The 23,583-nt window shown below is 55.5% G+C and overlaps 1 protein-coding gene across 2 annotated transcripts in view; it reads right to left on the bottom strand.

Moving 5' to 3' along the window:
• Positions 1-20,738: 20,738 nt before the first annotated feature.
• Positions 20,739-23,583, bottom strand: part of HTRA3 (HtrA serine peptidase 3) — a 34,501-nt gene continuing 31,656 nt past the window's right edge. The window contains exons 8-9 of one of the 2 annotated variants that reach the window (XM_064584222.1): positions 23,270-23,365; positions 20,739-21,883 (exon numbers count right to left, since the gene is read on the bottom strand). In XM_064584222.1, coding sequence (XP_064440292.1) covers positions 21,718-21,883; positions 23,270-23,365 — 262 coding nt within the window. In that variant the 3' untranslated portion in view covers positions 20,739-21,717. The other variant, XM_064584224.1, reaches the window with a different exon arrangement.

The raw sequence follows: 23,583 nt of genomic DNA on the forward strand, positions 1-23,583 counted from the left end.
CTTGGGTCACACGGACAAAATAGGCCTCGGGCCAAATGGGACGCAGGGTACATGCGGGGCTGAGTCACAGTGGGGTGACTGTTTTCCTGGTAGTGACAGATTTGCTGCCCTAGGCATCCTCAGGATGCAGGCCTTCAGGTTATGACTTTCAGATGCAGTAGATCCTTACTGGGTTCATCTGGACCCTCTTGGACAAGTCAAAATACAACCCAAACCAGCTTAATCCGGACTCAGTGACTGATAAGGTTATGTGTGGTCAAGATGCAGGTACAGCTTGATCCAGGGCTCAGATGGTGTAGTCAGGGTCCAGGCCGCACCTGTGGCTCTGAGATGGGCTCTCTCCTCTCTCATTGTGTAAGCGTGAGTTCGGTCTGATATATGTGCGAGGTCGCACTTGAAGATGACCCCCTGTCTGCCCCGCCCCCACCAATCCCTCTCCTGGGGCTGCAGGTGAACCCAGTCCACAGGACACATTGCCGGCCACTCCTCATTCCCACTGAACAGGAGTTAGTGGTACCTTTAAAACAGGAGGGGTTGATGCCTCTATGACCTCGTCCCCTTGCTGCCTACGGGGAGACTGAGGTCCGTGGTCCACGACTCTGCGCCCACCCTCTGTGGCCTTCGGGGTCTCCCTGTCTATGGGTCGGAGGCAGCTCGCGCTGGCCTTTGTCTGTGCCCCTCTTTGGGCAAGTCAGCCCCCCACCATCCTGGGGGCCACAGCCCCAGTGACTCCTGCACCCAGCTTGCGTGGGGCCACGTGGCTCAAACCCTAAACGGCGCCCAGCTGCTCCCATGTGAGTGCGTCACCTCGTTGCTGTCCAGAGCATTCTGCAGACTTGCCCGCCTATGACCAAAGACTCCTTGCCATGGTCTTTCGGCCTACCTGGGCCTTAGGCCGTCCTGGGGGAGCTGGGGAGACCCCCTCTGCCCAGGGGCGGCCCATCCATGGGGCTGCATGGCACCCTCCACCAAATGTCTCTGGCTATAGGCATTTGACAGTAAGAAAGCGACACCCTCTGTCCCGGGGACCTCACCTTTCCTTGGCTCCCCCAAACTGTCCAGCGGGCAGGACCCCAGGAGCGCTATCAGGGCCTGAGGACCATCCACCTGCTTCGCTCAGTCCCTGGGCAGGAGGCTGGCCCGGGGTTCTTTCCCCCTGCACAGGTGGGGGCTGCGGCCCTGGATGGGGAAGGGCCCGGGCGGGGCTGCCCGATGCCCTCCACCTGCTCGCTGTGCAGAGCGTCTCCCCGTAGGCCTGCGCTCTGCACCTCGGGGTTCCCGTCCTCTGTGCCCTCGCTGCCCCGGCCCCAGACCTCACCTGCCCGGCTCTGCCAGCGGCGGCACCGCGGCCACGGCCATCGGGCCAATCCAGGAGAGGGGACAGGCGTTCCTAAGTCTGCCTCACGCCGGCTGTGGGATGGGTGAGTGCGTGCCCTCCCCCTCTCAGACATCCTAGAACGGGAGCTGCCGCTCATGCTGGGCAGAGAGGGGGAGGGGCTTCTGCAGCGCCCGACCACGTGACCTGGGCCATCTCTGAGACCCTTCATACCCACTCCGTGAGGTGGAGACTCAGGGACCCATTTGACAGATGAGGCCCCAGAGGTGAGCTGACCAACGTAGGGTCTCACAGCTCTGGGCCGTCAGGCTGCCAGGCCACGCCCATGGGCGCCAAAGCAATGTCCCCTGGTGACACGGACTTCCTAAGGGCTGGATGACCTGATGACCTCCTGGAATCCTGCCAACGAGCCTCAGGCGGTGTGGAGCCTGGCAGAGCCTCGCATGGTGAGGAGGTCCAGAGGTGACCCTCGGGTCAGCTGTCTCCTGTGGTCTAGAAGTCCACGGTCAAGGCCCAGGACTGAGCTGGGTAAGGAGAGGGGGGACCAGAGTGCGGTCTGGGGGAGACGCGCTGACCTCCCTAAATGCTGTGTCCGGGGCCGCTCGCCCTGGCCTGTCCTGGCCCTGATCAGCCACCTGTTTCCAGCAGTGGGGGCAGGGCACGGGGAGCTGGGGGAGAGGTGGTGGGCCAGATTCGGGAAGTAAGGTCTGCTCAGAACATGAGGGCAGCCTGGAGCTGACCCAGCCTCGCCCGGAGGAGTTGGGTCTGTGGTTCTGAGAGTGGGTCTCCCTAGCCAGGGGCACTGTTGACACATTGTCACACTGTTATTTTTGGTTAAATATAACGTATTTCTTTCTGATTATAAAAGTAGCATATTCGTGTCCGACACAGCGGATCACCAGTGGATCACCTGGGTGCTGAGCCTGCCACCCGGTCCCACTCCCTGCTCGGACACCAGCAGGCGTGAGGCTTTGGATGTGCATGGGTCTCCCCCGCCACGCGCAGCTGTGTACGAGGCCGCAGGGGGAGGGGGCTGCCCGTCTACCTTTCTGCGCTTTGACATTCAAGATCCCAAGGTTCAGAGTTCCAGAATTCAATGCAGTTTTTTGTTTTGGTGGTTTGCGGGGGGGGGGCTGCTATGGACTGAATGTGTCCCCTAAAATATATATGTCAAAGCCTTAATCCCCAAAGTGGAGGTGTTAGGAGGTGGGGGATCACCCTTGGGTGAGGATCAGGTCATGAGAGTGGGACTCCGTGATGGGATTAGTGTCCTTATAGGAAGAGACGGAGAGAGGTGATGTCTCTGGGCCACATGAGGACACAGCAAGAAGGTGGCCATCTGCACACCTGGGGGACAGAGAAACCAATCTGCTGGCCCCTCGGTTTCAGCCTTCCAGCCCCCAGAACCGTGAGGGATGGATGTCTGCTGGTGAAGCCCTCGTCCCTGGTGTTCTGTTGCAAGAGCCCAAGTGGACTAGAACCCCACACCTCTCTCCCACCCCAACCCTCGGTTGGCAGGTCATCTGCTCCCTTCTGGTTTCTGAGCAGACTCTGACCCCGGTGGGTAGACCTCTCGGGGGTCTGCAAGTGCCTGGATATGTCTTGGGCGTCACAGGTGCAGCCTGATGCCCACCTCCCGGGGACTGTCTCAGCAGCTGTGAGCCCCAGGGGATGCAGGCCCCAGAGAGGGCAGAGCCCCGTGGCCTGGGCTACTGGGCATCCTCTGGTCTGATTCCTCGGCCGGGCCTCCAGTCTGCCAGGAGTGGGCACCTGGACTCGGGGCAGCTTCCAGGATTTTTCCCCTCACCCAGACACCATGCGGTTTCCGGGGCCCCTGTTCCACACACCCTCCTGCCAAGGCCTAGGTTATCGCCTCCTCCCAGGGCCCACGTCCAATGTCCTGCTTTCCTGAGCAGTCCCAGCTGGAGCACTCCAGCATGGGACGTGCCTCCCCATTCCTCCTAGCCTCCCCAGGTCTGCTGGCCTCCCCCCAGGCTGACCCTCTGCCTGTCTCTCCATCCACCTGCAGCTGCTCCCCAAACCCTGGCCGCCGCAAATATCAGTGCCAATGCCTTATATCTGTCCCGCTTCCTGGTCGGTCTCAGCACAGGGGCCCCTGAGGGAGCAGAGGCATCCTGGTCCATCTCTGGGTCCCAGGTCTGGGAGAGATACTCCTGGGATGCACTCCCACCCTCCTCTCTTGGGATTGTCACTGTTCTGTCCCAGACGGCTGGGACACTTTGTCCTCCTTCTCCTCTAAGAACCAACTTGGGGGTCGGCATGGCACCTCTAGCAGAAAACCTTCCCCTGTTTCCCAAGAGGACCCAGTCCCCATATAAAGATCGGGCGCTGGCGACCTGTCCCATCCCCCCGGGAGCGTCACCCCGGTGTGGCAGGCTCTGAGCCAGGGGTGACATTGCTCATGCAGCATGACCCCTAGGCTTGACCCTAACTCAGGCGGGGTGTGATGAGGACTGGGCTCACCGAAGGGGGAGCACGGAGAGGGGTAGGGGGTGATGGTGAAATGAGTCTAGAAAGGCCAAATGCAGCCAGGTTCGGTTGCTGGCCTAGGTGACAGGCAGAGCCAGTCGATGCAGCTACAAGGCAGGACAGACTAGAGCAGGGTCCCCAACTTGGGCCCTGTGGACATTCGGGCCGGGGGATGTGTGGGGGTGGGGGAGGGGGCGTCCCGTGCCCGGGAGGAGGCTGAGCAGCATCCCTGGCCTCGGGCTGCCCGGTGCCAGCAGCACTCTGTCCGTGGGACCCTGCAGAAGCCTGCAGACATTGCCCGTGTCCCCTGGCTGAGAGCCCCTGGGTGAAGCCAGGGATGGACGGTCCCCCCGGCGTTCCTGGGGAGCCACTATTGTTCTCCATGTGGTGTGTTCATGCTGTGAAGATGCATCACACGGTCCACGGTCATCCGAGCCCTGCTCAGGATGCACTCAGGCCGGCCGGGGGCTGGTGGCCGGGCTTCCGTCCCGACCGCACTAGTAGGCGATCCCTGTGCTCGGAGTCCCCAGGGCCCGGCACACGGTAGGTCTCAGCGATGCCCCCGAGTGGGTGCACCTGGCACGAGGACACGGACAGCCGATCGAATGTGCGCTAGCAGTCTTCCGGGCCCTTGGCCGAACTGCTCCCACGCTTCCGTGGGCAAAAGATAAGCCTGCTGGAGTGAAGAGCCATGCTGGAGGAGGAGCACTGGGGCGGCGGGGGTGGGGGTGCCCCAGGAACCAGGCAGAAGCAACACCTGTGCGTGGGGAGGGGGAAAGCAGGCCTGCGGGTCCCACGGGGCACAGCCTCAGGGCAGTGAGCCTCGGGCAGGGGGAGGCCGGCCACTGAAGGACTAATCGGTGGACGGAACTCCTCCGTGTCCGAGGCCCGGGAGCCTCAGTATGGTCAAGAGGCGGGTTCCCTGGCTGGATCTGTGGATTCAGAGCAAGCCCATCCCCCCACCAGCAGGCTCCTCGGTGGACGCCGGAGAAGACCAGAGAAGACTTGCACACCATCTCTGCAGGCTGACGTTAGGAGTTAGGAGGGTTTTCATTTTTTTCTTTGTGCTTTTCAGATTTTTCTGCTGTGAACTGTGTTATTTTAACGTGAGGGAAAGGCCGTCAGCTTATTCCTTTTTTGAAGGAAGGAATGCAGCGAGAAGGAACAAGCAGACAGGGGCCGGGGCCGATGAGTTTAGCAGCAGAGCCTTCTGGCGCGGGCTGGCCGGGGCCCAGCAGAGCCACTGGGGTCCCCTGTTACACGTCTCTGGCCGGCGTCTGGCGGCCCCGGGCCGCGGGCTCTGACGGGAGATGGGCCCGCAGTGAAATCGGACTCGGGCTGGCCTGGGATGTGGGCCCCTCTGCCTCTTACAGCTGCAGGGGGCGGGGGGGACGCCTGGGAAGCAGCCCGTTTCCTACAGTCTGGATGGGCCAAGAGGGGATGATTTCTCCAGCTGCGGCCCTTTCTTTGAAAAGGCCTTTAAAATAGATGATGGGGCAGGTCCTCACGGTCAAGTCCCGTCCTCCGAGCCCGCGGTAGAAAGGGCCTGAGGAGGCCCAAAGGTGGTTACGGGCTTGCCCCTCACACTCTGCTCAGCCTTCAGGGCCTGGCTCCAGTGCCGCTTCCTCCAGGAAGCACACCACCCTCCCCCTCAATTTCCTAGGCCCACAGTGCTCATTCCCTCGCCGGCTGTCCTAATGCGCTTCACCTGCCCTGTGCTGGGTCCCCAAGCTGGACAACCCCAGCCAGCCCCTGCAGAGGAGCCGGGAAGGGAGGATGCACACCTGGAGTGGTCCCACCGAGGCACGAGGAAGCTGGTGTTATCCACGCAGCTGTCCCTGTCTGGCTGCCACTGCTCTCCGGCCGGGGCTGGCGCACCCACAGCCTGAGATCAGCAGAGGCGGACAGAGGCGGCCCTCGGCCGGAGTGACGGGATGGTCTGCAGGTGAGCTGGCCAAGGTGCCAGGATGGATGCCACCGCACCTACTCCTATGTCCCCATGGCCACCAGGACCTCTGAGGCTGCACCCCCACGGCCTGCCCAGAGACAGCATCCGATGAGCAGCATGTGCCCAGGACCCAGAGATGCCGCCTGCCTAGTCCCTGAGCCCCTCTTGCCTTGGGCCTCGAGCAAGTACTCGGAGAGCTTTGATGAAGGAAACAGAGAGCGAGCAGGGCCCGTACCAGCTCTGACTCAATCCTGGAGAGGCGACAAAGCATTCATTCCACACCTATTTGTCGTCAGCCCCGTACATGTCTGGCCCGGACCCTGAGCCTGTCACAGAAGCTGGTAGTGGCTTGGAGACCCAGACTCAAAAGCAGGACGCTCGGTCTCTATAAAAACAGGCGACGCCTGGGATCGGGTGGTGGCTTTGCGAGCAGCGTGGACGGAGCTCACAGCTTGGCTTTGGAATCAGATCCAGGCGCACATTCAGCGCGGCCACCTTTGTGCTGTGTGGCCCGGGCACACGCCTTATCCTCTCTGAGCTCGTCTCCTTGTCTGCACAAAGTTGGGACCAACTCGTTTACAAAGTCATGAGATGACGTCCTGTACCTCGGGTGCTCAGATGCCTTCCTCGTGGGGCGTGGTCAACACAGCGGTGCTGCGGTAACGGGCAGCTGGATGGGCTCTGCCTGCCCAGGATGTGTGTCTAAGAGCAAAGGGTGCTGCAGCCTCGCCCCTTCTAAAGAACCCTCTCTGAGAGGGTGCCTGGGGCGCTGGATTACTAACCCTAGCCGTCCCCTGCTTCTGGCGAATGTGATGGAGGGTGGCGAGTGGTTGCCCAGGAGAGGGCTGGCCGGGCCCGTGGTCTCCACCTCCAGTGGGGACGGGTGTGTGCAGCCCCCAAGCCAGGTGAGAGGCCGGACAGACCCTCTTAGCTTGCTTGCAGCGAGGTGGAGCACACAGCTCAGCCCTGGCGCAGGGAGCCGGGTCGGGAGCACTGGCCCATGGGGAGTGTGGTGGGTAAAGTGCCCACGTTCCAGAGTGGACGCCACGTGGGCCTCTAGGAGTCTTCTTGCCAGGCAAGTGTCCCCAGGGAGAGCGTCTGAGTGGGGCGACCTGCCAGAGGCAGGGGAAGCGACAACAGTCACCCCTTCACCGCCCCTCCCCCAGTCTGACCCCAGCCCAGCAGGGGGCTTGTGAGCCGTGGACCAAATGGATTCTTCAATGAGTGCACGTGTCTTTGCACAAATGTGCATTTCTCTAGGATGGGTTTCGAGGAGTGGCATTGCTGGGCCAAAGGGCACGAGCATTTCAACCTCTAATAGACGGAGCCAAACCGCACTGCAAGGTCCCCCACCCGTGGCATGTGAGTGGCCTGTGTCCCCATGCCCTCCCTGCAGTAGCCCTACAGCCCTCTCATCTGCCCCTGGATGGTAGGATGGCACCTTGTGGTTGCTTTCACTCAACTTATCCCAGCTCTAGAAAATCTGGGCTGGGACCACAGTCCTCAGAGGAGCTTCGTAGACACGGTCTCCAGCCTGCCTGCTATACTTCCTTCCAAAACACTGGGGACAGAGATCCCCATTTTACAGGTATTTTGAAACGGGCTCAGAGGACGTCCCTCACCCAAGGCCACACAGCACGTTTCCATGCTGACTCCACTGAGCCAGAGCCCTGACAACGTAAGAGCTGGCCATCCACGGTGGGCACACGCCCTGCACATGCCTCCCTCTGGGAACAAATCACCATCTCTGGCCTGTGCAACCAGAGTGAGTTCTTGAACTTCTCCAAGGTCAGTGGTTCTCTGGAAACATCTGATGAGTTGCTAGCATAGGGCTGGATGTGTATTCTATGTAACACTGCAGAACAGACATATGGAAGCCATTGACCGTTCTGGGATGCTTTGTGGGGAAGACACCTCGACATGCTGGAGTCAGGAAAGGCCTTCATGGCCAGGGTCTCTGCTGGGCCCAGTGCCACAGGGGGAGACTCTGCTAAACAGGGAAGGGACTTGCTGCTCCTTGGGGACACCTGGGAGGAGAAAGGAGTAACATGCACACAGCAGGTGGAGTGGGGTCAGAGGGGAAGGTGGCCTCCAGGGAGGGCTGGGGCTCCAGGGGGAACCCACCCTCCTGTGGGACTGTAAGGCTGTGATGTGTTTTCCCTTCTCTGCTCCCAACAAAATCTTCGGCAATTCAACATTTTCCTTTTATACCATTAGGTATATAGATTCTTTTTTTTTTTTTTTAGGATTTTATTTATTTATTTGACAGAGAGAGAGATAGCGAGAGCAGGAACACAAGCAGGGGGAGTGGGAGAGGGAGAAGCAGGCTTCCCATGGAGCAGGGAGCCCGATGCGGGGCTCGATCCCAGGACCCTGGGATCACGACCTGAGCCGAAGGCAGACGCTTAACGACTGAGCCACCCAGGCACCCTAGATTCTTCTTGAGAAACACTGATGAAGGTAAAGATGTTGATGGTGATGATGGTGATGGTGATGGTGATGATGGGATGATGGTGGTGATGGTGATGATGATGATTGTGATGATGATGTTGATGATGATGATGGTGGTGATGATGATGATGATGATGATAATGGTGGTGATGATGGTGATGATGGTGATGATGGTGATGATGGGATGATGGTGATGGTGATGGCTGTTAATATTTTGGGGACACTTACTAAGTGCCAGACAGGAGTTTAATTTTGTTTGACCTGAATTATCCCATTAATCCTAATGAATCTTCTCTGAAGTGTACCTGTCTTATTCCCAGTGTGAGTCCATGCCCAGGTAGCTCAGGTGAAAGATCTGCTCTTGTAGGTACAAGAGTCTAAGGGCAGCAAGAGAGGGGGCACCTGGATATGCTGAGCCTCGCAATGACTCCTGTGAGGATGGACTGCTATTCTGCTTCCCAAGTGCAAAAACTGAGTCCCAGAGAGGGAGAGTGACTTGCCTAAGGTCACAGAGCTGGGGATGACAGAGACAAGGTAAGGACTGAGGTCAGTTCAAACTCAAAGCTTTCATGAAGCACCTAGGTCAGTGCTGGGAAAGCAAAGATGAATCAGACAGGCCTTGTCCTCAAGGAGCCCAGTCTTCTGGGAGAGACAGGGCGGTAAGCTGCCAGCAGGGAAGGAGCAAGGAGGTTGCCCTCAGCCAGGTGGTCTGGAGGGCTTCCCAGAAGAGGCAGCATTTGGAGACAAGGAAGCATGATGAGACAGCAGGCCCATGGAGGCAACAGTCAGAGTTGTACCTGCTCTCCTCACATTCTCAGCCGAGGCTCCGTCCTGAGCCCCAAACCTGCCGCTAGCCATGCAGAATATTGGCCTCAGCAGCCACCTTTCCAAAGCATATTTTTAGATCCAAGTCTGCTCTAAATGCAAACACATTGTCAAGATAGTAGCCAACTTGGGTCCCATCCATGAACAGGCCCTCTCTGAGATACCAAAATAGAAAATGGCTCTATTTATGGATGACACGGACTGTTGGCAGAGGTGCTGACTCCCTGGGGATGGAAGCCAGATTACAGCCCAGCCCTTGGATGACCTGACACGTCAATGCTTCCTACCCAAATACAGTATAAAAATGCATGCAGAAGCGTGTTAATCTTGTAAGACAGCAGCTTTCTACTCGGGCAAACCAGAGTGCAAGCAGACTTCAGGGAGAGAGAGTACAAATCCTACTTGATGGAAGTGAGTGTGCTTGAGAGAGTTAGTTGTTGTTATCATTACTTTTCTAAGTTAGAAAGCCATTGAATGGGAGCTGGGAGGACCTTTTGGACCATCTTCCTAATACAGAGACTGTATCAGCCCCAGCTTGCTTACTGCATGCCCACTATAGGCAGGAGCTATGCTAGATACTTCACCTGCATCTGATCTCAATCTACATCACCAACCCATGATGAATGCACTATTATCCCATTTCATAGACGAGAAAACTGAGGCTCAGGGAGGGCAAGTTATTTGCTTTTCTAGCTAGGAAGTGGGAGGCTTCAGTTTTGAATTTAAGTCTGTTGAACCGCAAAGATCTCAGGTTCAATTTCTCCATGACATTGTTTCTCTGTCTTGCAGAACTTCCTCCTCCTATTCATCTCCAAAGGCTAGCTCAAATGTCACCTCCTCAAGGAAGCATGCCTTGCTCACCAGGCCAGGTTGGGTGCTTGTTCTGCAAGGATCACACTGAGACATTCCTGACAGACTGGGAGTCCCTGGAGGGCACAGACTCTGTGATCATTCCCGTTATCTCTTGAGCCCAGCCCAGACAACTCACTCAAGAGAGATTCGAAAATGCATGAATGAATGAAGCTTTTCTTTTCTACAGGGTGGGAAGCTGAGGCCCAGTGGGCAGGACAGTATAGGTCAGAGGGACCTGGATTTAGTTTATGGGCTGCCACTTTTTAAACATTTGGTGTGGAGCCTTGGTTCCTTGCGTGTGTTCGCGGGTGATGGCGGTGCTCCTATCGGGGGTTGGTGCATGCTTCAGTCTGAGGATGAGACATCCCACGCTTGGCATACGGCTGGCGCGTGGCCAGGCTCCACGGATGATTGTGTTCATTGATGTGAAAAACCAGACCCCAATTCCACATAAGCCAGGGGAAGCAGACTGTCTTGTTTCATCTACACAAAGTACCAAAGTGCTGGGGGAGGGGGGATTCATTTTTCACTTTTAAAAATTGGGATAAAATATATATAACATAAAATTTAACATTTTAACCATTAAAAATATTTTATTGTGGTAAAATACACGTAACAGAAGATTGCCCATCTCAACTATATTTTTAAGTGTCTGGGTCAGTGGCGTTGAGTACATTCACGGTGTTGTGCAGTCAACCCATCCTCATCCCCAGAGCGCTTTCCATCTTCTCCAGCTGGAAGTGGGTCCCCATGAAATTCTGACTCCCCATTCCTCCCCCCGCCAGACCCTGGCACCCTCCCTCCCCCCACCATCTACTTTCTACCTCTGTGGATTCGACTCCGCTAGGCGCCTCCTCTAAGTAGAATGACCCAGGATTTGTCCTTCAGTGACAGGCTCATCTCACTGAGCATAATGTCCCCCAGGCTCATCCATGGGGTAGCAGGTGTCAAAACGTCCTTCCTTTTTAAGACTGAAAAACATTCCCCCTGTATGGATGGACCATACTGGATTTAACCATTCCTCCATTGATGGATATTTGGGGGGGGTTCCAGGATCTGGGTTTGGGCCTCTGTCCTCTGACTTGGGGAAGAATCCATGAAAAGGTCATGATACATGGCTGTCGTGACTCAGCAAACTTCCTGAGCACCTGCCCCGTGAGCACGTGCACCCTCGGAGCTGCACGCATGAGCATGGGGAGGCCCGGCGACCGCAACTGTAGGCACACAGATTCACGCCCACGCCCGCGCATGCGTATGCGGTGGGTATGGGTGTCAATGGGAGGGGACGCACAGACCTGGACAGAAGGCTGGACAAGCTGACAGCTGCTGGGGGCACCAAGCACGAGAGGTGTTCAAGCCCCACTGGGAAGGAAACAACAAGAAAGTGGTATTTTCCAGAGCTCTTCACGGGAAGACAGCTGTGTGTGCAAGCGGGGTGCCATCGCAGGGTCTGCGGAGCCCTAGGGTGAGGGTCTGCACGCCCCTCCGCAGAGGGCCAGCCGGCAAGCCTTCCACACTCCGCTCACCATTTATAGCCCCTGTCCTCTTTCTCCTCCCACCTACCAAAGGACCGCAAAGTCTCTAGAGAGAAAAGAGCATTTATCCACAGAGGAGAGGCAACTATATTGACTCCCGCGCCCATCACAGCAACAGTAGATCCTGCTGGCCAAGTGATGACCGTGTGCAGCTAGAAATCAGGACAGTAGCTGCCTATGGCGCATGGGAGGGTTGCATGTATTCAAAGAGGAGCAGCGGAGACACATGTATCAGGATGCTACAGTGTACCAGGGCTGGCCGAAAGGTTCACAGTTCAATTATATTTTCTATTCTTTGCTGTGCACTTGAAGTATTTCATAATTGAATTCTTTTTCATATTAAAAATATCAACAAAGCAAAAGGGATTTAAAACATGTTTTAAGGGGTGCCAAATTTCTAACCTCCTGCAGCATCTCATGCGTCTGCCTGCCCCGGGGTTTTGTCCATAGCTGCAGATGCTCTGGGTAGCCATTCACATGCCCTCCCCATGACCATCCCCGGGCTCTCGGACAGTATCTTACTGCCGCTTTGCTCAAGTGCTTCCCTCTGGGCTCGCCCAGGGCACACCTGCAGAGCTGCCCTTCGCCAGTGACAGTGGGGGCTGGGCCATAGTCACCCAGCTCCCTGTCCCCTCAGGTGGACAGTGCTGCGTGGTTCACACTGTCTCCCAGAGGTGCCATGGCAGTGACCTGCTCACCGTCCCTTAGCTTCCTTTCCTTCCCTATCTAAACTTTCCACTCGTCACAGTGCTTCTGGGGGTCACCTCTCAAATAGAGCACTCACGCCCCCGTCCTCGTCTCTGAGCCTGCCTCTGGGGACCCAGCCTCAGCACCGTGTGGGTAAATGCTTGCCTGTGGGTGTCCCTCCAACCCTCACCTCCTGCAAGCTCCTCTGGTCACCATCCCATGGTACCCATTTATTTCTGCACACCTGTTCCTCAGTGACAATAATTTCAATTCTGGCATCTGATAAGTCTGTCATTACCATTGAGAATGAGTAGAAAAAGGGGGTCCCAGGTGGGGACAGAACTCAGAGGTAAAGCTGACGACAGGGCAGCAGTAGAGAGGGTTTGCAGGGAAGCTGCAGGAGGCTGATAAGCATGCAGGTGAGCCAGGTCCTGGAGCTGCAGGGTCCTCCAGGTGCACTGAGGGGAACCGGGCAGATGCCTCTGCGGGAGGAGGGCCCAGGCCTGGTGGGGGATGCCCAACTGTGGGATAAATTTGCCCACAGTGCCCCAAGCACTGGAGCTGTGTATTGCCTCAAGGCCCCAGGTGGGCCTGAAGCAGGGGTGAGGAGGGCTGTATCAGATGGTTGCAGAGAAGTAACACAGAGGAAGGCCTGGTCTCTGTGTGACCAGCTGCAGAGCAGGTGAGCTGGGGGAAGGCAGACACAAAGGGCAGGCTGTGTAAAGACTCTGTGTTTCTCAGTAACACTGTGATTTGGGTCATGGACATTCTATTTATCTAAAAGGCGGTCTTTGCTGTTTTATTTCAGTGAATGCAAAAACACACAAATGGTCCTGTTTGCCTGCTTGCCTAGACTGGCCTGTAGTTTACTAAGCTCCTGTTTTGTCAGGAGGTTTGCACAGAGCTCAGCCCTTGCAGGTGAGGAGGAAGCCATGAGGGGCCATTCTCCATGTGTGCAAGTTTACTGGTATATGGGGGGGAACCTGTCCTGCCTAAGTTCTGCCACTGAGATTCAGGCATCCCCTTGCCACCTGAAGGAGTGCTGTCCCCGTGCCTATGTGGGGGCCAGGAGCTCCTGGGAACCCTGTCAGCTGAAGGAGGAGAGACGAGCAGAACTGGGTCCATTTGAAAGGTTTGTTTTCAGAACCAGAAGTGGGACTGGTGGCTCTGGGTGTCCACTGTGGGCTGGACCCTGGGACCCACCTGTCTGTGTGCTGCATCGCCCCCTGGTTAACCCACTTCTAGACAGTACCACTCAAATCCAAGGTCAGAGCAGACTTGTCTGCCTACGGCTGTACATCCTGGGAAGCAGCAGTAAAGCTTCTGGAGGATCAGGAGGCTTTTCCTAATTCCACCAGGACACACTTGGGCAGGAAGGAATGGTCAGGTGGTGTTCTGACAACTCTGTGACCTGCATATTAACGGCCTCAATGTGCTGAGGCTCAGAGAGTGTACCACGCATGACAGAACCAGGATTTGCAGCCAGGTCCGAGCAGGAGTCTGCTCCTTCCTTGTGCTGTGCCTACCCCCACAATCTCATGTTGGGTCCTGGGGAGGGGACCTCAGTAAAGAAATCTAGAAATTAAACTAAAGACATTTTTATCTTTAGTTTGGACCCAAGTGTGCATTTACTCCCCTCCTGTCTCCTAGTCCCAGGGAAATGACAGGAGGGAGGTACAGAGTGAAGCAATTTAAAAAGCTGTCTGGGCCTGAGCAGTGGCCACAAACTGATGGGAGATTCTAACAAGTTTCTGGGAGACTAATCACTGCTGGGAGCAGAGGTGTCACAGCTAAGGGAATGGGCCAAGGAGAGCCACCTGGGTTTGCAGAGAAGAGGGAGAGGAGGTGAGGGGATGGAGGCCTGCTTGCTGGTGAACCGAGCTGGTGGCAGAGGAAGCCATCCAGCTCCTCTGCAGATGTGAGGTCTCCAAGGGCAGTGTGGCATTCCAGAGGAAGGCCTCTTTGTATTGTCAGTGGGGTGAGGATCCCGGCTGCCCCATTCAGCACACCCTCTGTGAAGCCTGCCAGGAGGCACAGCGCCCGGGACCCACAGATCATGGCCCACTTCTCTCTCGGCAGAGAAACCTGCACAGCTATAATGCACTTCCATTAATTAGCCAATTCCCTAAGTCACATGTTCCAGCAGACCAACAAGGACCAGCTGATATTAGAGGAGAAGCAGGAGTAGCCAGGAGAAGGATCGAGGTGGAGAAACAGAGCTGAATCCAGAGAATGGAGTTGACACTGTTTTCAGACAGGCTGACCTAAAAACATAGTAATTACTATCCAGGAGGGATGTGGCATCCATAAAACAAGAATTGGTTACTACAGAAAAAAAAAAAGGGTCAATTGGAGAACAAGAAAGAATTTATGGAAGAGTTACAGAGAATAAATAGAAGGAAAAGTCAAAGAGATCTTCTTGAGCTTAGATAACCAAAGACAAAGAAACGGAGAGAGGGGGTAATAGAGGGGTGACAGCTAATGACATATTTTGAGTGAATACCCTGTGCCAGGCACTATGTAAAGTGTTTTAATGATTTAATCCCCAGGTGGGCATTATGATGATCCCCATTTTACAGAAATGAGAAAACTGAGGAATGAGAAGTCACCTGGCCATGGCCCCAGCTAGAAAGTCTTAAAGTGGAAATTCAGTTGCAGGCTGTCTGGTCCCAGACTGCTCCAAACACAATGAGCAGCAGCACCTAAAAGGAGTTCCAGAAAAAACAACCTGGGTGATGCAGCTGAAGCAGCATTGGGGAGAAGTTCTACCTTCTGGTGCATATATTGAAAAAGGGGGGAGGTCGATTAAACCCAAAAAAGAAAGTAGAAGAAATAATAAGGGTAAGAGCAGAAATGAATGAAATAGGAAACAAAACAAATACACGATGGAAAAGATCAACAAATCCAAATCTTGTTTTGTTTTTTTTTTTAAGAGTAGTAAAATTTATAACCTCCTGGCAAGACTAAGCAAGAAAAAAAGAGAGAAGGCACAAATAGTGATGTCAAGAATAAAAATAGGGACATAACTGTAGAAACTGAAGACATTCAAGAAATAAAAAGAGGAGGGGCGCCTGGCTGGCTCAGTTGGTGGAGCATACGACTCTTGATCTCAAGGTCATGAGTTTGAGCCCCATGTTGGGTATAGAGAGTACTAAAAAAAATAAACAAAACTTAAAAAAATAAAAAGAGGAAATTATGAATAATTTTATGCCAATACTTTGAAATTTAGATGAAACGAACACATTTCCAGAGAAATACAACTTACGTAAGCTGACACAAGAAGAAATAGAAAATCAAAATAGTCCCGTAGCTATTAAAGAAAATGAATCCACTATTTAAGCCTTCCCACAAACATAACTCCAGGAGTAGATGCCTATTCTAAAATTCTATCATCATTTAGGAGAGAAATGCCAATCTTATACCAACTTTCTCAGAGAAGAGAAAGGGAGTAGAAACTGCCTAAGTCATGTTAGAAGGCTATTTTAGGAGCAAAGTCCTATGTGAACCTTGGGAAAAAGGGAGATTGCAGACCTAGTGCACTTATGAACACAAAAATCTCAAGCAAAATATTAGCAAGAATATAAAAAAGGATAAGATATCATAATAAAATCTGGTTTTGTCCAGTCATTCAAGGTTGGTAAAATATTTCAAAATCAATGCATTTTCCTACATTAACAGAACAAGGAAGAGATCATTTGATCATGTTAGTAGAAGCAGAAAAGGCTTTGTTAACATCAGTATTCATGCATAATAAAAGCTCTTAGCAAACTAGGAATAAAAGGGAACTTTCTTAAGCTGACAAAGGGTAACTACAACAAACCTACAGCAAATGTTGTTTTCAATGGTGAAATGTTGACAGATTTGCCTTTGAGATCAAGAACAAGATTAAAATGTCCATTCTCATTATTTCTGCATGACCTTGAACTAGAGGTTTAGCCAGTGCAGTGAGGCAAGAAGAAGTAAAAGGTATTAGGATTGAAAAGGAAGAAATAAAACTCATTATTTGTATGTGATGTGATTGAGTATGTAGAAAATCCAAAATAATCAATTGTGAGAATTAACAAGCGATTTTGGCAAGATCGTTGTCTATGAGGCCAGTATAAAACATGATGAAAAATAAGGAATCTTAAGATCAAATTGATATACCAGCAAAGTGGGAAATTAAAACAAAAATTAAAGGATACCATTTATGATATTAGATGGAAGCTATTTACACAGAAAATTATACATAATTTGGAGAAATTAATGAAAATGCAAATAAATGGGGGAACACCCACGTTCATGTATTAGAAGCCTGAATATCATATAAGTGTCACCTCTCTCAGAACTGACCTATAGATTCAATGCCTTTCTAACCAAATTCACAAGGGGTGGAACTTGGTAAATTTATTCTAAAATGTATGCAGAAAAGCAAAGAATCAAGAGAGTGAAGCACTCTTGAAGGAAAAGCACAGCATGGTGGCTTTACTGCACTGGATAACAAATTCTATCATAAAGCTGAAATAACTAGGGTGGGGTGGTGCTGGGGCAAGGACCCAGAGAAAGATTAATAGGGCAAAAGGAGTCCAGAGACAGATCTACACGCATATGGGAGCTTGGTTTATGGCAAAGGAAGAAAGACGTGCCTTTCAAATGAATTGTTTATGGGACAATTAGATGCCCATATATCCACATGGAACAAGTGAAATTTGACCTCTCCTGTGCTCCACGCACAAGAGTCATCTAGTGTAAAACGTGAAATAATCAAGTGTCAGGAAGCTAACAGACAGGTAGGCACCCGGGACAGGAAGGAGCTGGAAGGGGGTGGTTACCACCGAGCGGGGTTGTTGGGAGCCTGTGGGGGGGATGTGGCAGTGTGGGAGGCTGTCAGTGCTCTGGCTCTTGGGAGTGGTGATGTGCGTTTGCTTTCTGAGAATACAGATGACCCTTGAGTGACACAGGTTTGGACTCTGAGGGTCTGCCTAGACGAGGATTTTCTTGGGTAGAACAGAACAACACTGTAATCGTATTTTCTCTTCCTCGCGATTGTCTCAGTAACATTTTTTTTCTCTAGCTTACTTTCTTATACAGGACGTGATACATATACAAAATACGTGTTCATCAATGTTTTTTGTTATTGGTAGGGCTTCTGGTCAACAGCAGATTATTAGTAGTTACGTTCGGGGTGGAGTCAAAAGTTATATGTGGATTTTGACTGCATGGAAGATCAGAGCCTCTAACACCCACCGTGTCCAAGGGTCAGCTGTACATTCAAGTGTTAGGTTTGGGCACTTTTCTGTATGTGAGTCACGCTTCATGATAAAAATGATTTGAAAAAAATGAAAACGTTCCAAGCATGTCAGCTCTTCACTCGCCACCCCGCCCCTGTACTTCTTTGTGAAAACATTTCCTGGAGGAAACATTTCAACCAAAATGGAAAAGAAATGTATAAAAAGGAAAGAAATTGAATCAGGAAAAGTAGGTGTAACCCTGATGTGTGGAGTGAAAAAAAATGTCCACAGGTATGCATCATGCCGAAAATTGGTGCAACTGAGGGCTGAACAGTTTCACGGACGTGTGTCGTGTAAACGCCTCTATGTATTCTGCTAAAGTCAGAGTGTTGGCAGGTCTGGGTCCTCCTGGAGGCCCCAGGGGAGAACCCTGTCCTCCAGCTTCTAGAGACTCCCTGTGTACCCCAGCCCCTTCCTCACATCCCCCAGCCTCTGCTTCCGACCCTCTGTCTCCCACTCTGACCCTCCCGCCTCCCTCCAATCAGGACCCTGTGACCCCAGGGCCTGCCCGGATCATCCAGGATAACCTCCCATGTCAGGAGCCTTCCCTTGACCATGGCTGTGAGGTCTCCTTGGCTGTGTGTGCGGTTCCGGGGTTATGATGCAGATGGTCGGAGGGAACAGAGCAGGCACGAGGGAGCCTGGGCAGCATCCAGTGAAGGCTGGAGGAAGCAGGTGGAGTGGAGGGAGAGAGTGCAGAGTCGGACCCCAAAAGACCTGAAGAATGTGGACCAAGAGCAGGGGAACAGGCGTGTCCACATAGACACAGGGCTGGGGCAGGTGTCCCCAGGTACTGCTCAAGCCAGGGTAACAGTGGCAGGTGCCCTGCGGTTTTCCTGGCGTCTGACCCATTCCAGAGCTTCCATCTTTGGCCACCCGTGTTCTGGATCCACTAATCCCCTTGGGGGTCGGGAGGGGCCCTGGAAGGAGGATGAGGCCGTGACCCTCAGGATCTGCCCCTCCTGGAGAACCTGGCCTGGCCCTACGCACTCAGGCGGTGGATGTTTGTCCTGCTGCAGCTGTGGCCACAGCTGTCTATTTCAGCCCAGCCCTGGTCCCCTGGAGGCCAGCCAGGAGCTCACGTGTGACCCCAAGTCCTACTTTCTGGGCCTCAGTTCCCGCCCCTGTCCAATGGGGCATTTGGAGTCAGGGACCCGTGATGCTCCTTCTGGCCCTGTCCTTCCTGGATTCCAGGTGTTTGCAAGGGCCCCCAAGGCTGGAACAGGGTGCTCCTCCCTGAGGGCGCTGCCCTTGTCAGCACCCCGTTTATGGCTCCCAGGACAGACAGCAGAGGGGTGGGCTGTAAACCCAGCCACCGGTGCTTGCGTCAGGAGCATTAAGGTTGCACAACAGCGCTCGGCCCCTGGCAGGCTCTGGAAAAGTTGTTTTTCAGGGGGTGCAGCTGGAGGAGCATCAGGGAAATCAGCTCCTCCCAGCTTGGGGTGTGGGGGGCAGGGCTGGGTGGCTGGTGGAGGACGGAGGGCCTGACCGCCGCAGAGCCCACTCCCACTGCTGCAGCCCCCAGCCTTCCTGGGTGCAGAAGCCCAGAGCTGGAGTCCCCAGCACGGGTCAGCCAGAAAGGGGCAAAGCCAAGACCACACCCAGGCTGGGCTGACCCCTGAGCTCAGAGACCTGCACCTCCCACATCCTACCTCCCAGATGGACAACCTGAAGCTGGGGGGGATGGCCCTGGTCATCCAGGAGGCTGCTGGCAGGGAGTGAAGGGATGTGAAGTGACATTTGGGGCACTTTGGGGGTCAGACCCTGAACCAGGAGCCTCTATATGACATTTAATTCAGTGTTGACTACAGCAAAGCCAGTGCCTTCCGGCCGAGCCCCGCTCGTCCCGGGGAACCACCACCGCCTTGCTGTGCCCTGCCCTTGCCTCTTTCTGGCCCTGCCCTCCAAACTCAAGGGTTTCGGGGTGGCGGCAGCAGGGAAGGAGTGAAGCTGACAGTTCGGCTGCCACCGACGCCCTTGGAGGCCATGTTTGGGGAGCCCGGTCTATCCCAGTTCCAGACTTGGGGGCGAAGTCCCTGAAATGTCCAAGATCCTGGACAACAAGACCCGCTGGTGCCCTGCCCGCGGCCCCCCACCCCCGCCACCTCTGAGGTCTCCTGCCACTGCAAGGGACAGTTCTGGGCTGTCAGCCATCAGTGGTAGCTCGGGGACCTGCGGCCCTCATGCCCCTCCTCAGCCTGAGGGTTTTCTCCCGCACTGAACACAGTAGCTCAGCCTCACGCAGGCCAGCCGGGTGCCAGGACCTCACTCCCCCCAGGGCAGGCCCGCAGCCTCGATGTGGCCCGAGCGTGGGGACGAGTGCTCGGTGCACGTGGTAATCGGAGCTCACGGATTGCAAAACTGGGGTGTTGAACCAGAGCACAGCGTCCTCATTAAAAGCTGCTCGCGAGAGTTTCTGGTCCTTCTCCGGGTGTGGGTGCCAGGGGCTCTTGGGTCCGATTCTCCCCATCGCGCTGGTCGGCCACAGGGCACACAGCCGGCTGGACCCACAATCACTGACGCCCGGTATGCCTGTCTCCAGGGATGTCCCGTGAGTCCCTCCAGGTACCACACAGAATTCCCCCTGCTGCCACACTGGCTGAGGCCACCTGAAAACTGCCCTGTGGCGGGCTCATTTAAATTAAGCCTCAGGCTCTCGGAGCTTGGAGGGGCTTGAAGTCCTGCGGTTGTTCGCCCCTCCCTAAGGGGAAGGTGGCCGGGGTCACACGGCTGCCCAGAGGCCAGCTGGGGGCAGACCCTGCCGCCCTGCGAGGCTTGGACCAGGGGGTGTCTCTATCCCCCCCTGGGCTTGGTGGTCCAGAACCCAGGCCTGGGCCCCTCGCTCTCAGATCTGCTGGCGCCCCTCACCCTCACCCTGGTGCTCCCACTGGCTACCCGGGGGGCTTGCCCTGGCACGTCATAGCTTTCGATGCCGTTTGCAGACCCCCGTGTCCAGCAATCTGCTTTGTCTCTTCCTGCCTCGTTTCCCCATCGCTGGGTAGTCTGTGGTGAGGTGACCTGGAGCAGATACAGAGAAGCTTTAGGGGACATGTAGCGCGGCTTAGGTGGGGCGCCCTGTAAGCCGGGCACCTTTCCAAGTGCTCGGCCCCTCACCTCTGGGGCGGTGGCATCTGTGTCCCTCCTCCCCCAGGGAGAGGACAGGGCAGGGGCAGGGAAGCGTCTTGCCTGAGACCACAGACCAGGAGGAAGTCGGGGAGCTGGCCCAATGCCCCTGAGCTCAGGGTGGTGTCCCCGGCCCTCGGTTGGCTGGCGTGTCAGCTCTGGATCCAAGAGAGGCTGTGGCCGGGCGGTGGGCTACCCAGAGTCCCCTGCTGGCTAAGGACCATGTGCTCGTAAACTTTAATTTCCACACAGTAGAGAAACATATAATACAAGCAAACGGGGGTCCACTATACAGCGAAGCTCACAAATACACCTCAACACACGTGCGCTCCCCAGCCGCTCTGGGGGCTGATTCTGTGAGCCGGTGGCCCCGTGCAGAACGGCGCAGGGGAGGCGAAGCCAGCTCAGTCCTTGCAACCCCTCCCCCCATCAGGACACTTCCTCTGCCCGCTGGCCCATTGTCACCACCAGGGGGACAAGCAGCCTCCCAGACACTCTGCTCCTGGCCAGTCTCTCTCCCGCCTGGGAAGGTGAACCTCATCACCAGCCACAGGGTTGGGCTGGGAAACCAGGGGACATCCCTTAGGGGCCTGCTCTGGGCCAGGTCCCCACACTTGACGCCCCAAGCGGGTCAGACGCAGCCACCGTCCAGGTCCTCCAGGCTGGCAGAGCGACAGCCTTGGTCATTCAATGTGGTGGGCACTGTGGTGTCTGGGGCAGGGGCTGGGAGACCTTCGTCGGGGAGGACAGGCTGGGGAACTGATCTGAGCAGGTGAGTGGGAGCAGGGGGTGGGGTAGGCACAGGTTGGGCATTTAGACAGAGGTTGGACAGGTATAAAGGCAAGGGAGTAGAAGGGAGGGTGGGACCTGTGGGGAACTCCAGAGGGGTGTTCTAGATATCCTGGGCACTTGGAAGGTGGCCGTCAGGAGCATCTGTACGAGGGGGACACCGGCTGCCCCCGTGGCACAGTGATGTGGGAGTGTCAACCTTCCCAAAGGCTGAGGTGGGTCCCTGGCCAAGCCCTGCCTGTGGCTCTGCCCCTGGATGGCCAGAAGGAGGCCACCGGCCCTGCTGAGGACCATCCGTGGTCCTTCGTCCTGACCCTGTGCGCGTCAGCGGCTCTGGACGGGAGCTCTCGGCCGGCACCTGTCCCGGGCTGCAGGCTCTGGCACGTGGCGACATGGGGAGGGGCCCCACACTCACAGGACCACCTCGGGTGCGATGCTGAACAGGAGGTCATCATTCCCCCGCCGCACCTCCAGCAGCAGAGGGGACTCCGTCAGGATGGCCTCCTGCAGTTCGCTTGAGTCCGCCAGAGGGCGCCCGTTGACCTTGACGATGATGTCGCCATCTTGGATGCCCCCTCTGCCCAATGGAGAGACACCCAGTCACTGCACATCCCCGCGAGGCTGGGACCCCGCTCAGAGGACGATTCGGTTAAACAGCAGCAGTTAAGAAAAATCATTTCAACAGGTAAGAACAGCGTCCTGACCGCAAGGTTCTCACACCAGATGGAAACCGATGTCCTCCAATGGGCTAGTGCTTTGTGAGCCTGCTTCTTCTCTACATTACAAGGGCTGGGTTCAAGTTCTGGCTGCAGCCTTTTTGGCTGGGCTGCCGCAGGCCAAGCACTTGGCCCCTTTGAGCCTCAGTGTCCACATCGGCAGTCCCATGTGGGAACAGGCCTGCAGATTACGAGGTCCAGGCTGCAGTGAGGGCTGACTGATGAGGCAGCGTCGGTCAGCAGCAGACGCCCTTGCCACTGAGCCCACCGCTCTGGCTCTTGAGGCGGCCTGCCCGGGGTCCCTCCCAGTAACTGCTGAAACCCTGAATAAGGGGCCTGAGTGTGGTGGCTACTCATTGGCTTCACAGACCTATGTTCCAGCAAGTTCTGCTGCAGGCCAGCTGTGGACCGAGCACCCGTGCAGCCTCTGAAGCACCATGACAGAAAACAGGAAGAGGGGTCCTGTTCAGGGGCGGGGGCCCTGCGGGGCTGGAGGCCTGCCTGCCCGGCTCCTCTCCACTCCGCACCCTGCCCTCGCCCCTCACAGACGCCCTGTGCACGACCTGCAGCTCCGGGGATTACTGTGTAGACCACTGGTCGAATGAGCCCACCTACCGTACAGACGCACACCTGGGGCAGAGGAGGGAAGGGCTTGCTTGGAGCCCCTCTGGGGCCTGGATCAGCCGTGCAAGCACGAGGCGCCTACACTACACGGGCTGGCTCAGCTCACGGCGCGGCAAACAGTCAACCGTCCTCCGGTACTCGGCAGTTTCAAAGAGAACGGTGCTTTGTCTCATTTGATCTTTACAAAGCCTCCTCAGGGGAGAAAGAGTAGGCCGAACTGTGCCCATTTTGCAGATGAGGAAACAGGCCCAGGAAGACCCCAGTGCGCCCACCGAGCTGGTGGGAGTTGGGCTGGATTGGGGATTGAGCTCTGGGGGGGTCTCCACTACTCTGTCTCTCTAGACCCAAAGCAGAGGACACGGTGGGCTAAGGAAGAGCACTGCCAATGCTCTAAGGGGTACCTCATCTCTCCAGCCTGCCCCTGGCTTAGGCGATAGGCCAGAATCCCACCTGCCACTTCTGTGCCATGTCATGTGCCGGCGGGGGTGGTGGTGTGTGTGGCTCAAGGTCACGCAAGGTCACTGAAGCGGGCCCACCCTAGGCCTCATGCCCACCCAACCCCACCCGCCAGGATGTCTGATTGCCTCCTGTCCAGTGTCCCTGCTTCCCGTAGTGCAGCCTACCTCTGAGAAGGTGAGTTTGGGACAACCTCTTGCACATAAATCCCACTGCTGACCGACGGGAAGTCTGGGTTGCTGGCCTTTAGTTCTTCTACCAAACTGAAAAGGAAGTTCCACAATGAACACACTTCTTCTGAGCCTCCGTGGCACAAAGCTGCCCTCCCTCCCCCCACCACCCACGCCAGAAGAGGCATCTCCTTTGGACCCCAACACTGCTCTGTCCTACCACTGACCACTCTGGGTTGTCACTGGTTCTTCTCAGTGTCCCCCACTTGACATGGGATCCTCAAGAGAAAGTTTACTGAAGGTGGATGGTT

This window comes from Mirounga angustirostris, unplaced genomic scaffold (genome assembly GCF_029215605.1).
Source record: "Mirounga angustirostris isolate CCGP_5_RB_7025 unplaced genomic scaffold, mMirAng1.0.hap1 SCAF_2, whole genome shotgun sequence".
NCBI classification, from domain to species: domain Eukaryota; kingdom Metazoa; phylum Chordata; class Mammalia; order Carnivora; family Phocidae; genus Mirounga; species Mirounga angustirostris.